The sequence below is a fragment of the Symphalangus syndactylus genome, chromosome 5, assembly GCF_028878055.3.
Source record: "Symphalangus syndactylus isolate Jambi chromosome 5, NHGRI_mSymSyn1-v2.1_pri, whole genome shotgun sequence".
In the NCBI taxonomy this organism is placed as follows: domain Eukaryota; kingdom Metazoa; phylum Chordata; class Mammalia; order Primates; family Hylobatidae; genus Symphalangus; species Symphalangus syndactylus.
Genome location: NC_072427.2, coordinates 153,368,139 through 153,382,857, shown reverse-complemented (window position 1 = coordinate 153,382,857; position 14,719 = coordinate 153,368,139). Strand labels below are relative to the sequence as shown.

Sequence of the window (14,719 nt, the reverse complement as noted above, 5' to 3'; positions counted from 1 at the left end):
AATTCCCAATGTTGGTGGTGGTTCCTGGTGTGAGGTGATTGGATCAATGAGGGTGGTTTCTCATGGTTTAGCACCATCCCCCTAGTGCTGTCTTGTGATAGAGTTCTCTTGAGATCTGGTTATTTGAAAGTGTGTAGCACCTTCCTCTTCCCCCGCTCTCCTGCTTGCCATGTGAAGATGAGCCTCCTTCCTCTTCACCTTCCCCCATGATTGTAGGTTTCCTGAGGCCTTCCCATAGCAGAAGCCTGGGCAGCCCGCAGAACCATGAGCCACAGCCTGTGATAAGCAGATCTTAGTGAGAGGTAACAAGGCTTCTCTACCTGTGGGTATCTTCCTTTCTTATGTCTCAAGAAGCTTTTTGTTGCTGATTTGAAGTGAAATAATGGAATTTTGGTCACTTCTTCAATCAAAACATTTGATTCACTAATGTAAAATGTAGACTCATGCCTTTCTTTGTACAGTTGAAACTGTGTTTCAATGCTGAATCGTGCTGTCATCTTTTTGGTGACATGGCAATTAAACTCAGCATGTATATACCACCAAAGCACATTACTCAGTTGGAGTGACAAGAACAGGACAACTAGGACCAAGTTCTGCCATTTGGAGACAGTAACAACTGTGTCATGACTATGGTTTGACTGCCAGCATTGAGATTCCTATTGGGATTTTGGAGTCATTAGCTGGGATGAGATGTGTGCTTGTGTCATCCTGAATGCCCACTTTAGCTGACCGGTGGTGGCCTCCCAGGACCATGCACTTCATTTGAGAGGATTGTGAGTCCATCCATGGGAAAGAGCTCCATTGCCCCATCACTCATGTCCTCCAGTTGGTCTCCAGGTGAGGAAGAAGTGGGGCATGTGTGTGAGGATGAGGATTTGCCCTCCCAGCCTTAGAGAACATTCAGAAGACCACTGTAATTGGGGTCAGGGCAGTGCAGTGAGACGGCAGAGTGTCACGGATGTAAAAGATTATTGCAGAGGAAGATGTCAGACTTGTCACTGAATTAGACGTGGGAGGTGGCTGTGGCTTTGAGTCTGGCTGACTGGCAGCACATAGCTGTAGCAGTTGTGTAAATAAGTTAGGGGCTGGATGGAAGGAGGGTGGATGGAGCCACTTTTGGACCTGCTGACTTTGAGGTGGCTAGTCTATCCAAGCAGTTATAAATATGGCACTGGAACTTCTTTCAAGAAGTTTGACAAAGAATAGAAATTGGGCAGTAATTGGAGGGAGCAGCAGTGTCAAAGGAAATATGGAGGCAGGTCGGCCAGGGCCTAAGATGTGCGAGAGAGGAGGGTGATTCGTGGGGCAAGGTCCCAGCAGCCACAAGAGGGGAAGGGATTGAGAGTCAGGTGACGGAGTTAGCCTGGAATTACTCATGCTATGTGGGTAGATGACAGGCAGCCAGCCCTTTGCTCTTCATGTGGGCTGAGGTGCTCATTAGCCCTTCCATTCTCCGTCCTTTTCACCCCCGGTGATCTGGTCCCTCTCTCCTTGCATCTGAGTGTGCTTTCCTGCTAGGCTGTCCTAGCTTGCGCACCATGCTCCCCCATGGTTCCTTCTCTCCATTCCAGTGTCCCCCAAGGGAACAGGTTTCCTCTGCCGTGAAGTAGAGGCCATTCTCCTTACGGCCTCCTGATCCCTATCTCAGCCTTTCTCGGTGCCCAAATAATTTCTGTGAAGCTGTCTCACACTTTCCAAACTTTCCTAACTTAACTAGATCCTTTTCTTCTTCCAATCAGAATCTTTCAACCGTCTGCCTTCCTCTCAGGCCTTTTCTTTCTCCTGCTTTCTGTGTTCTTCTCCCACACGTGACCCTCCAGCCCCCTGTGGACCCTTCGTCATCATCACATCCCTTCGTAAAGTCATGCCCATTTCCAGTTTTGAGGCCTTCTCGGAATAAATGTTAGTATATCTAAAACTCAATTATGTTTTGGTTACTCACGTTCCAGCCCAGTGACTTACACTCAAGCCATAAAGCAGTGGATTTTAATGGCTGAAAGGTCGGCTGGAAATCATCTAATCCAGCATTTCCCAACATCTGTTCTTCCTGAGAGGTTAATAGGCACTTGAAGGAAAAAAAGGTTGTGTGATCCAGTAAGTTTGAGAAATGCTGGTTTCCACCAAATTAAACACATTTTTTTAAAACCACAGAGCTTTAATGTGTTCATATGCCATGTGACTCCCTCAGGAGCAGGAGGGAGTGTATCCCATGCTTATTTGACCATGGAACCCTTCGTCAGAGCGCGCCATCAATCTGTCCTCTGCCACGTTCAGTGGACGAGCACACTTGCACACCCTGAGCGTCTGACGTCAGTCACTGAGGTTGCTCATCTTACATCGGCTCCGGGGACTGTTTTGTAGCTCCAGCAGGAGCCACTGCGACAGTGCCAGTTGCTGTGATGTGTGTGAATCTTCAACCATGCGTTTAGCAAAAGTTTTGGCTCTGCTGTGAACTGATGCCAAGGGAAAACTGCTCTGAAGTTTCCCAAATGAAAAATAAGAATTAGACATGCAATCCGGTGACACCCCTTTTCCTAGGGAGCAGTGAGCAGCGCACTGTGGCCCCAGGATGAAGCCGGACTCTCACTCCTGAGCACGGAGTTCCAAGCCCTTCCGATTCAGTTCCATTTCCCACATCTCTCTTGGATGAGCACGGCTTCACGGCCGGTCAGAGCCGCCTGCCGTTTTCCTGAGCATGGCGCCTGAAGAGCCACACTTGTGGTCCTCATAATGCCTTGCTGCTGTTGGCAGTGCCCTTTTGCAGCCACAAGCCTGGGGGACGACCACATTTACTCAAGATTCACACCTCCCAACCTCTCCAAGCAGGCTCCTTTCACCTCAGAGCTCCCAAAGACACCGCTACAGGAAAATCCTGATATAAAACCTAGTGCATTCCTTTAACTATTTGGTTTTAGTTTGTCCTCCTCAGCGGACCCCCATCTTTGAGGGCAGAAACCCCCTTCCATATACTACTGTGCCCGTGGCCCTGCCCTCACGAAGGGCTCGGCCCGGAGCAGGTGTGGGCAGATTTTTTTTTTTTTTTTTTTTTTTTTTTGAGGCGGAGTCTCTCTCTGTCGCCCAGGCTGGAGTGCAGTGGCGCAGTCTCGGCTCACTGCAAGCTCCGTCTCCCGGGTTCACGCCATTCTCCTGCCTCAGCCTCTCCGAGTAGCTGGGACTACAGGCGCCCGCCACCACGCCCAGCTAATTTTTTTTTGTATTTTTAGTAGAGACGGGGTTTCACCGTGGTCTCGATCTCCTGACCTCGTGATCCGCCCGCCTCGGCCTCCCAAAGTGCTGGGATTACAAGCGTGAGCCACCGCGCCCGGCCTAGGGCAGATTTTGTTCAATGAATGAGTCCTCCCTGGTGAGGCTGACTGGCCAGCAGATGCTGCAGGAGAGCTACCCATGTGGGAGGTTTGTGGAAGCCTTTCAGAGACAAATGGCATTTGAGAAGGACTTGGAAGAAACCCCTGGCCTGGCAAGCAAGAGAGGGAAAACCCCTTCCAGGTGAAGGTAGAGTGGAAAGGTAGATAGAGGTGTGGCAGGGAATAAAGAAACAAAGATGGTGGGAGAGATTCCATCCTGGGCAGAGCAGAGAAGCCGGATGGGGCAGAGGAGCGAAGGAGACCAGCGATCGGGCAGAAGAAAGGGTGGAAGGAAGGCCTTGAAGGAGAAGTACCGAGAGGGGGACAGGGCCATGCAGCTGCAGGGGTGCAGTTCCCACACGACCCCCAGCTGCCCAGTGGTTTTCTGGCAGGTCCCGCGCCCAGATGTTTGTAGAGTTCCCAGGCCAGGTGCTGCCTGACTCTCAAACATTTAAATAACTGAAACCATCTCAGAGGAGGTTGTATTTTTAGCCAGAGGCTGTGGTAGGCAATAGTTCCAGTCGTCCTGGCTACTAGAGTGGCAGGGAGGCTCTGGTGGCTGAGTAGGCGTTGGATTCTCATTCTGACTTGCCTCTGACAGACTGAGATGCTGGGAAAGCCCCTCGACCCTTCCAGATCATCTGCCTGAGTGGCAGGGGGGCAGGGGTTGCAGTCTGAGTTTGGTCTCTTTCTGAGGGGCAATGGTAGAAGTTTCCCTTATGCAGCAGTGGGAGGGAAGGGGCCGGTTGGGAGGGTGCTTATTTCTCTTTGATAATGGGCATTGGTTCTTAACCCACTGGAACAATTTATCACCTTCATTGGTCCCTAATGGTTCAGGGTAAAACCTGCTACACAAGGTCACAGTCGAAAAAGGACTCATGTCTTTTTTTTTTTTTGAGATGGAGTCTCTCTCTTGTCACCGAGGCTGGAATGCAGTGGCGCGATCTCAGCTCACTACAACCTCCGCCTCCCTGGTTCAAGCGATTCTCCTGCTTCAGCCTTCCGAGTAGCTGGGATTACAGGCACCCACCATCATGCCTGGCTGATTTTTGTATTTTTGCTAGATATGGGGTTTCACCATGCTGGCCAGGCTGGTCTTGAACTCCTGACCTCAGGTGATCCACCCACCTTGGCCTCCCAAAGTGCTGGGATTACAGGCGTGAGCCACCACACCTGGCCTCATATGTCTTTTGACCCATGGGGTGCTGCTAGCTATCAAACTGAGCAGTCAAATGTGAGATGCATTCCTTTCAATGCTGCCTCGTATCTGCTCAGTCATTCACTGAGCTGAAGAAGCTTTATGCTCCAATAGGGACTCATGGAAAAAGACCTTCTGTTTTTTCAATAATCAAATAAGTTCACAAACATTATTGGTTTTTAAAAATTTATGGTAAAATGTACTTAACAAAATTTTCCATTTTAACCATTTTTAAGTATATAGTTCTATGACATTGGGCACATTCACACTGCTGTGTAATCATCACCACGTCCATCTACAAAACTTTTCGGTCTTCCCCAACTGAAATTCTGTTCAGATTTAACACTATTGTTTAATTAACATTAAACAATAACTTCCCATCCCTCCTGCCTTCCAGCCCCTGACAAGCACTTCTTTCTGTCTACTTCTACTTTCCTGTGTATGTATGTATGTATTTATTTTTGGGACAGGGTCTTGCTCTGTTGCCCAAGTTGGAATGCGGTGGTGCAACCACAGCTCACTGCAGGCTCAAACTTCTGGGCTTAAGCAATCCTTCCACCTCAGCCTCCTAAGTAGCTGGGACTACAGGTGTGTGCCACCACACTCTGCTAATTTTTTAGTTTTTATTTTTTGTAGAGACAGATGTTGACCAGGCTGGTCTCAAACTCCTGGGCTCAAGATATCCTTCCACCTCAGCCTTCTAAAGTGCTGGATTACAGGATTACAGGCACAAGCCACCACATGTGGATCTACTTTCTATCTATGAATTTGTCCATTCTAAATACCTCTTAGAAGTGGAATTATAAAATATGTCCTTTTGTGTCTGGCTTATTTTGCTTAGCATCCATGTTTCATCCATGGATGAAACTTAGCAATATTTCATCCATGTCGTAGCATGCATCAGAATTTCCTTCCTTTTTTAAGGCTGAATAATATTCCATTGTGTGTGTATACAACATTTTGTTTATTTATTCCCCAATAGAATATTACTTTTTTATTTTTTAACTTCAATTTTTATTTGTAGTTGACAAATAACAATTGTAGATTTACAGGGTACAATGTGATGTTTTGATATATGTATACCTTGTGGAATGATTATATCAAGCTAACTAACACATCTATCACCTCACATACTTATCCTTTTTTGTAGTGAGTGCATTTAAAATCTATTCTTTTAGCAATTTTGAGATATATAATACATTATTATTAACTGTGGTTGCCATGCTGGGTAATAGATCTTGAAGAATTATTCCTCCTGTCTAACTGGAACTTTCTACCCTCTGGTCAACATCTCTGCATTCCCCACCCCTCACCCCCAGTGTCTGGTGACCACCATTCTACACTCTAATTCTCTAAGTTTGACTTTTTAAGATTCCACACATAAGTGATATTATATGGTATTTATCTCTCTTGCTTGGCTTACTTCACTCAGCACAGTATCCTCCAGGTTCATTCATGTTGTCAGAAATGACAGGATTTCCTCCTTTTTAAAGGCTGTTAGTAATCCATTGTATACGTGCCACATTTCCTTTATCCATTCATCCACTGATGGACACTTAGGTCGACTCCATATCTTGGTTATTATGAATAATGCTGAAATGAACATGGGAGTGCAGATATTTATTCAACATACTGATTCCAATGATTTTGGATCTATATGCATAAGTGAGATTGCTAGATCATATGGTAATTCCATTTTTAGGCTTTAAAAAATTTATGAACAACAGAAATTCATTTCTCAGTACTGGAGGCTGGGAAGTTCAAAAGACAGGCACCAGCAGGTTTGGCTTCTGGTGAGGGCTTGTTCTCCACTTCCAAGATGGTGCCTTCTTGCTGTGTCCTCACATGGCAGAAGGGGTGGAAGAGGGAAGGAGCCAGAGCACTCCTCTCAGCCATTCTTATAAGGGGCTTAATCACTTCGCAAAAGGCCCTACCTCTTAGTACTATCACCTTGGGGGTTAAGTTCCAACATATTAATTTGGAGGGTATAGACGTACATTCAGACCATAGCATTCCAGCCTTGGCCCCCTTAAACTCATGTCCTTCTTACATACAAAATACATTTGTTCTTCGTTCTATCTCAGTAGCCTTAAGGGTCTTTTTTTTTTTTAGACGAAGTTTCGCTCTTGTTGCCCAGCTGGAATGCAATGGTGCAATCTGAGCTCACCTCAACCTCCACCTCCCAGGTTCAACCAATTCTCCCTTCTCAGCCTCCCGAGTAGCTGGGATTACAGGCATGCGCCACCATGCCTGGCTAATTTTGTATTTTTAGTAGAGATGGGGTTTCTCCAAGTTGGTCAGGCTGGTCTCAAACTCCCGACCTCAGATGATCCACCCACCTCGTCCTCCCAAAGTGCTGGGATTACAGGTGTGAGCCACCGCGCCTGGCCTTTTTTTTTTTTTTTTTTTTTTTTTGAGACGGAGTTTCACTCTTGTTGCCCAGGCTGGAGTGCAATGGTGCAATCTCGGCTCACTGCAAACTCCGCCTCCAGGGTTCAAGCGATTCTCCTGGCTCAGCCTCCCAAGCTGTGATTACAGGCATGTGCCACCATGCCCGGCTAATTTTGTCTATTTAGTAGAGACGGGGTTTCTCCAGGTTGGTCAGGCTGGTTTCGAACTCCCGACCTCAGGTGATCCACCCGCCTCGGCCTCCCAAAGTGCTGGGATTACAGGCGTGAGCCACCACGCCCGGCCTGAGTCATTGTGCCCCTCCAAGAGTCTTAACTTCTTCCAGCACCAACTCAGAAGTCCAAAAAGCAGAATCTCATCTAAATCAGACACAGATGAGATTCAAAGTTTGTTTCATCCTGAGGCAAACTGCTCTCCAGCTGTGAACCCATGAAATCCAACAAGTTAATGTGCTTCCAAAATACAATGATGGGACATGTATAGGACAGATGTTCTCATTCCAAAAGGGAGAAATAAGAAGAAAGGGGTTGCAAGTAAGTCCAAAACCCAACAAGAAAAACAACAAGGCTTGAGATTAATCTTTGCTTGATGCTGATCTTGTGAACACAGTGGGGCAGAGTATTTTTAGTTTGGGGGGAACCTCCATATTATTGATTTCTAAAGTTTCTTTAGCTAAGGTCTTCAACATATTTTTTAAGTACCCGATAATGTCTCTGTCTTCCCCATTAAACTGTAAGCTCCTTGATGAGTTTATTCACCTTTGTGCTTCTAGCTCAGTGCCAGGTGGTCAATAATGTGTTAAATGAATAAGTGGCTGGTGCTCTGATTTGAATATTTGCCCAAGAATCAGAACCCAGCTCTTCACTGGAACCTGATCTTCTACCTAAAACTAAGTCACGAATTTTTACTTCTCTGACCCTTTTTTGTTTTTTGAGACGGACTCTTGCTCTGTCACCCAGGCTGGAGTGCAGCACGCCATTCTCCTGCCTCAGCCTCCGGAGTAGCTGGGACTACAGGCACCCGCCACGACGCCTGGCTGATTTTTTGTATTTTTAGCAGAGACAGGGTTTCACCATGTTAGCCAGGATGGTCTCGATCTCCCGACCTCGTGATCCACCCGCCTCGGCCTCCCAAAGTGCTGGGATTACAGGCGTGAGCCACCGCGCCCGGCCAAGCCTTTTTATTAGGGACATAATATTCACTCCTAGATTGTTTGCCTGATCCCACAGTCGTTGAGCTCCTCAGGCTGAGATTGCTATTGAAACACTCAGGATTAAAGTACTAACATCTTCATCTTTTCCTCCAGAATCTTTCTTGAATTTAAGAAATTCAAAAGCTGCTCTATTGGAAACCATTCAGGAATTGTCATGGGCTTAGGTTAAAAACAAAACAAAACAACACAGCAGTTGTGACATGGAAAGCAGATCACTTGAAACAGGTCTTCCTTTTCTGTTTTCTTGTAGCTGGGTCCTCCTCCCCGAAGCCTCCACCCCTGTCTTCTATGATGCCGGACTTGTGTCTTCCTCTACTTTTTCTCCGTCCTTCTCTGAGACCCTAAATTACAGTATGTGTCTGCCTGTAGTGCTCGTTTCTTTTTTCTATATAATGTTTAGCTGCATCTAATCTATTATCTCTATATGGATGATTCCGGAAACTTGATCTCTGGCTCCCGAGCTTCACTGCTGTGCTCCAGCTGCCTCTGGATCTCTCTCTCTGGAGAGGTTCAACGTGCCTGAGACTGGGACTGCATTTCCTCCACATCTCAGCGTTCTCCCTGGGAACCCATTTTTACTCCTTCTCCCCAGCCTCCCATTCGTTACCCAGCAAGTGTTTATTGAGCTCTTGCTGTGTGCTAGGCACCACTCTAGCTGCTTAATTAGCTGGCTAACCCAACAATTCAAAAGTCAGCTGCCAAACCTACAATGTGCAGTCTCTAACAGCTCTCCTTTTGCGTCTGCTTTATGTGTGGTTTCCTAGAGCTGCAGAACAAAATACCACCAAGCTGGGGAGCTTCAAACAACAGAAGTTTCCTTTCTCACAGTTCTGGAGGCCCAAAGTCCAAGACCAAGGTGTTGGCAGGATTGGTTCCTTCTGAGGCTGTGAGGAGAAGCCGCTCCAGGCCTCTCTCCCCATCTGGTGATTTGCTGGCCGTCTTTGGCATTCCTAGACTGCAGAACATCACTCAGTCCCCAACCTTCATGTGGCCTTCTCTCTCTGTCTTCGCACTGTCTTCAGAAAGACAGTGCATGTCTGTCTCTGTGTTCAGATACTCCCTAAGGTCATTTTCAGAGGAACTGGAAGTTAGGACATCAACATATCATTTTGGGGAGACACAGTTGAACCTGTAACACCCAGTTATCTCTCCTTTGCTTTCAGATGTCTGTCTTCTCTGGGCTGCCTTTGCCCTGCACTTTTTTTTCCCCTGAGACGGAGTTTCGCTCTTGTCACCCAGGCTGGAGTACAGTGGGGTGATCTTGGCTCACTGCAACCTCTGCCTCCCGGGTTTAAGCAATTCTGCCTCAGCCTCCAGTGTAGCTGGGATTACAGGCAGGCACCACCATACACAGCGGATTTTTGTATTTTTAGTAGAGACAGGGTTTCACCATGTTGGCCAGGCTGGGCTTGAACTCCTGACCTTGTGATCTGCCCACCTCGGCCTCCCAAAGTGCTGGGATTAAAGGCGTGAGCCACTGTGCCCAGCCTGCCCTGCACTTCTTTTAGCACCATTAGCTTCTGTCACTGCCTGGGTGTCTGTAGCCCTGCTAGGTCAGCCTGGACTATGTCTTTATCTTTCCACCCTCAGGGCCTAGAACAGTACATATTTCACACTGCCAGACATTCCTGAATGCCTGGATGGACGGTCATTTAAATGAATGAATGGATGGGCGGATGGGCAGATGGACGGACAGATGGATGGAATAACTAAGGGAGTTTGTCTTGATTTACCTTGCCAACCTTAGATCCCATCATTCCCATTCGAGCAGTCTGTCCTCCACCAAATGTTTGGCTTCAGTTCTCCATCCTCTTCCCTTTCTCTCTCCCCTCAAGTTCAGGTTCCAGCCCTCATCCAAGGCCCAGCTCAAGTTCCACTTCAGTGCTGCTGCCTCCCCCGAGATGTTTGCCTTTTCCTAACTCTCATAGCATCGTACTGGTGCCTTTTCTGTGGCACTCTTTGCTTCGGCTTTGGATTATAGTAATTTATCCCAGAACTCTTTTGTTAAAAGGGATCTGACATATGGACTAAGACCAAAATACCTGTGTTGGATCACTTGAGGACATTTTAAAAATTTCTACACATCCCTGAGCCCCACATTTAAAGATTCTGATGAGCAAGTCTGGGGGGGGGGTCCCTGGAATATGTACTTTTAAAAGCTTCCCCAGGCAATTGTGATACTCAGCCAAGTCTGGGAATCATTAATCCAGTCCAACTTCCTCATTTTACTTATGGGGAAACTGAGGTCCAAAATTGTTAAATAATTTTCCCAAGATCACTTAATTAGTGGCAGAGCCATCCAATTATGTGGTTATGGTTGTCCTAGCTTTTTAGTCAGATTTAAGCAGTTCAGAAGCAGTGCCTGTACTTTGCTCATCTTTGTGACCTATGTAAGTACCACCTGTGCACCTCAGTCAAGGCAGGCCATTCACAGTAAGTGCCACTGCTAATGACACAATGGGTGGCTACACTGCACGCTCCAAGAAGACAGATGCCAGGTCTGTTCATACTAACTTTTATATCCAGCACCTCACACAGTGCCTGGCACATTGTAAGGTGCTTAATTAATATTGATCAAATGAACGAAGCATCTGCTATATGCCAGGCACTATAGTAGAAGCTTTACATACATCATCTCATTTCATTTATTCCAACTACAACCCTGTGAAGAAGGCTTTCATATTCTCATTTTAAAGATGAGGAAGCACGGTCGGGCACGGTCACACCTGTAATCCCAGCACTTTGGGAGGCTGAGGTGGGTGGATCACCTGAGGTCAGGAGTTCGAGACCAGCCTGGCCAACGTGGTGAAACCCCATCTCTCCTAAAAATAGAAAAATTAGTCAGGTGCGGTAGCATGCACCTGTAATTCCAGCTACTCGGGAGGCTGAGGCAGGAGAATTGCTTGAACCTGGTAGGTGCAGGTTGCAGTGAGCCGAGATTACGCCACTGCCCTCCAGCCTAGGTGACAGAGTGACACTCCATCCCCAAAAAATAAAAATGAATAAATAAATAAATAAAGATGAGGAAACAGGACCAGAGGCTAGGTCATCTGCTCTGTGACATGCAGAAAACAATCAGCATAACTGAGCTCTAAAGCCCATTGCTCTTTCTACAGTGCTGCAGGATGGCCATGCTCCACCCTCCATGCTCTTCAGAAAGCTGGGGTCACTCCAAAACAATATATGGGGAGAGGTATTCAAAAGCCCCAAATGTTTAGAAGCCTCAGGTTTGTTCTCAGCTGTAACATAGCCTTGCTGCTCCATGAGGTAATATAAAAGGTAGTTCTACTGCAACTTGTATTGTGTATGTTCTAGAACATTCAGTACTCTTACCACTTGCATACTTCCATGTATATGACTCGATACTATCAAAAGCTTTACAAGTATTTCATCCTCTTTCCCTTTTTTTTAAAAATGCTATTAAAATTCTCCTCCCTTTGTAGGGCAGCAGTGCCAGGACTAGGGCAAACAGAGTTCAAAGAGTGTCCCGACATGAACTGTTCTGATACCAGGTTTCAGATATGAGCTGATGGCTGAGAAACAGGAGTCAGGGATGTGAGTTGGCCCCACACACCTGGTCCCCTGCGCAGACCACTTGCACAGTGAGTGGGTTCTTTTGTACCAGAGGCATCGCGTGCCAGGGACCCAGCCTCTAAAAATGACAGGGCTCTGACTCCACTGTCAGGCATGAGACGGAGACCAAAGTCGCCACATCCCAGAGACTGAATTTCAGCGTCGCCATATGAAATGTTTCTGATTTTTTCTTTCCAATTTGATGTTTTACTTGGATGCTGGCCTTGAGTTTGTAGTCCATGTAGACAGTTTCCTCATTCTTTGTGGCCTCTTTTTCATTCTGTTGCTTCCTCAATCAGTCCTTACTGAAACGCCAGTCTCAGTGGTGTGGGAACGAGTATGAGAGACCTCGCTCTAGGTGCTCACAATGGAACTTCCAGCCCCACAAGCTGACGCCCCGCCGTGTCCTCCATGGCTGCCTCCACCCTGCCCCTGCAGCTTTAAATATGTTTGTCATTTCTTTCAAATTCTCACTTATCTTCCCTTCTTTTTTTAAATTAAAAAAAATTTTTTGGAGGCAGGGTCTTGCTGTGTTGCCAGGCTGGAGTGCAGTGGCACCATCGTGGCTCACTGCAGTCTTAAACTCCTGGGCTCAAGCAATCCTCCCTCCTCAGCATCACAAGTAGCTGGGACCATGGGCGTGCACCATCGTGCCTATTTCATTCGTTTAAATTGCCTTGAACAGAATTATATTAATAAGGGCTCTGATCTCATAAATAACCCAAGATTCCTTGGTGATGAAGCTGGAATCACAGAGCCACCTCCTAGAAAGGCCACATGGAAGCCTTGGGGGAGCCTCAGAACTCCAGGCTTAGGGTGGCTAATGGTTCTTTTCCTCCTCTCTGTGCCAGGGTAACAAACTGCATATCACAGCAGATTACTTGGAAGATAACTAAATGAGATCTAGGGATAAACGCCTTGGGATGCTGGGATATCAGTGTTGGATTTCGTAATATGCGACCACTTTTATAGTGAGGGATTTGGAAGCCAACTGCTGTCAGAATTATTGAAGGTGCCAACATGAGGCCAATATACGCAATATAGGCGAAACCTATTTATAGTAAAATCCCAAACACCATCCAAATTCTTTTGCAGTATAATACTAAACTGTTGCTGATTAAATCTTACCAAAGTCTGTAGACCATAAGCTGGATTTGAATTTTTTTTAAATAAATTTTCACTGTAGCAGTATGTTTAATGGAATCTGATCTATATTACTTCTGCCAAGAAGGAATTCAAAATTACCAATTGGAGTTAATGTGGTACAAAGAACTAGAAACCTCTCATTCTCAGGAAATGGACAGGGCAGGGGAAGTCCTTAATGAAAACACTGTGTCAGTAATTTTTGTGGCTTAAGCTCGCCACGTGTAGTTCCATGGGTTCAGAATAGATTCTCAGAGACAGGGTATTATAGTAGAAAGAGCAAAAGATTAAGCATCAGGAACCAGATTTACCCCTAGTCCCATAACCCTGGGTAATTTACCTGCCTTCTTTGTGTTCCCATTTCCTCACCTATAGGAATGGAGGGATTGTGCAGGGTGCAGTGGCTCGTGCCTGTAACCCCAGCACTACTGGGAGACCAAGGTGGGAAGTTCAAGGCTGCAGTGAGTTATGATAGTGCCCCTGCACTCCAGCCTGGGTGACAGGGCAACACCTTGTTTAAAAACATGAAAATAGGCCAGGCACGGTGGCTCATGCCTGTAATCCCAGCACTTTGGGAGGCCAAGGTGGGTGAATCACCTGAGGTCAGGAGTTCGAGACCAGCTTGGCCAACAGGGAGAAACCCTGTCTCTACTAAAAATACAAAAATTAGCCGGATGGGGTGGCATGTGCCTATAATCCCACCTACTCAGGATGCTGAGGAACGAGAATCACTTGAACCCAGAAGGTGGAGGTTGCAGTGAGCAGGGATCATGCCACTGCACTCCACCCTGGGAGACAAGAGTGAAATTCTGTCTCAAAAATAAATAAATAAAAATAATACAAATTAAAAAATAAAAATAATAAAAATTGAGGAATTGGGCTAGATAAGTGGTTTTTGAGACAGAACTTTGAGACAGTTCTTACTTAAGGGCCAGTGGAGATCTCTTTTCCTCCCCAATTTTCAACTACATAAATGTTATTTGTTCTGCTTCAACATATGATTTTAGTGGAAAGATGGAGTTCTACTTCTTTAAAAAAATTTTTTTTTAAAAAACCCACTGGACTAGCTAATTCCTACTCCTAAACCTTTGTGATTCAGTATAAGGTCTGCCCATCAAATTGTTTAGACTCCTGGATGATACTCATGTTTTTAGGAAGGGTTCCTACACCCAAAGCCCAGGTCAGCCAGTTTCTGCTTGTAGGCAAATTCCTGCGTTACTGGTGTACTAGTGTACGATCTAGAAGTTGCACTGGGGCAGCAGGGAGAGAATTCTTATCAGTGAGTGTTTAGCCTCGTTGTACACAGCAGAACAATTAAGAGAGACAAAGTTCTCCAACACCTTGATCGTCTCTGGTAGGCAGCTTTGGAAGACACACATACCGTCTACTTCTTCGGACTTCTAGGCTGTGGAATAGGGACTCGGTGTCTGTGGTGTGAAATGGGGTCTGAGAATTTTATACCATCAAACTGACAGGGTAATTTTGAGATGGGGCAACAGGAATTGTAATACTGGGGCAACATTTGCTTGTCATCAGTTTGACCTCTTCTTGACCCCAGTGATTCTTCCTTGATCCCCATGTAAGGTGTCCCGTTCCCCCATCCAAACTGACTCACCACCAGGAATTGTCCTCTGTTCTGAAGAGGCTCAGCCAGTTTCGTCTGCCTTCTGTTCAGCTTCCCTCCATCTCTTATCCCCAGTCCTCTGTAAATCCTTATTCCTTCATAAAGTATTGCCTGATTCGTGGAAGTGAAATGATCCGGCTTAGTTTACAAAACCAGGAAATTATTCCTCTGGACCAGAGAGAGAGAGAGAGAGA

The 14,719-nt window shown here is 46.3% G+C and overlaps 2 protein-coding genes across 4 annotated transcripts in view; one reads left to right on the top strand and one right to left on the bottom strand.

Moving 5' to 3' along the window:
• WNT5B (Wnt family member 5B) overlaps positions 1-14,719 on the top strand; it is a 125,258-nt gene that overhangs the window by 26,962 nt on the left and 83,577 nt on the right. The window lies entirely within an intron of this gene.
• The window catches only part of FBXL14 (F-box and leucine rich repeat protein 14), a 33,687-nt gene continuing 29,226 nt past the window's right edge, over positions 10,259-14,719 (bottom strand). For both annotated transcript variants that reach the window (XM_063639921.1, XM_055281183.2), the window contains exon 3: positions 10,259-14,636. In XM_063639921.1, the coding sequence (XP_063495991.1) occupies positions 14,615-14,636 (22 nt within the window). In that variant the 3' untranslated portion in view covers positions 10,259-14,614. The remainder of the gene's footprint in view (positions 14,637-14,719) is intronic.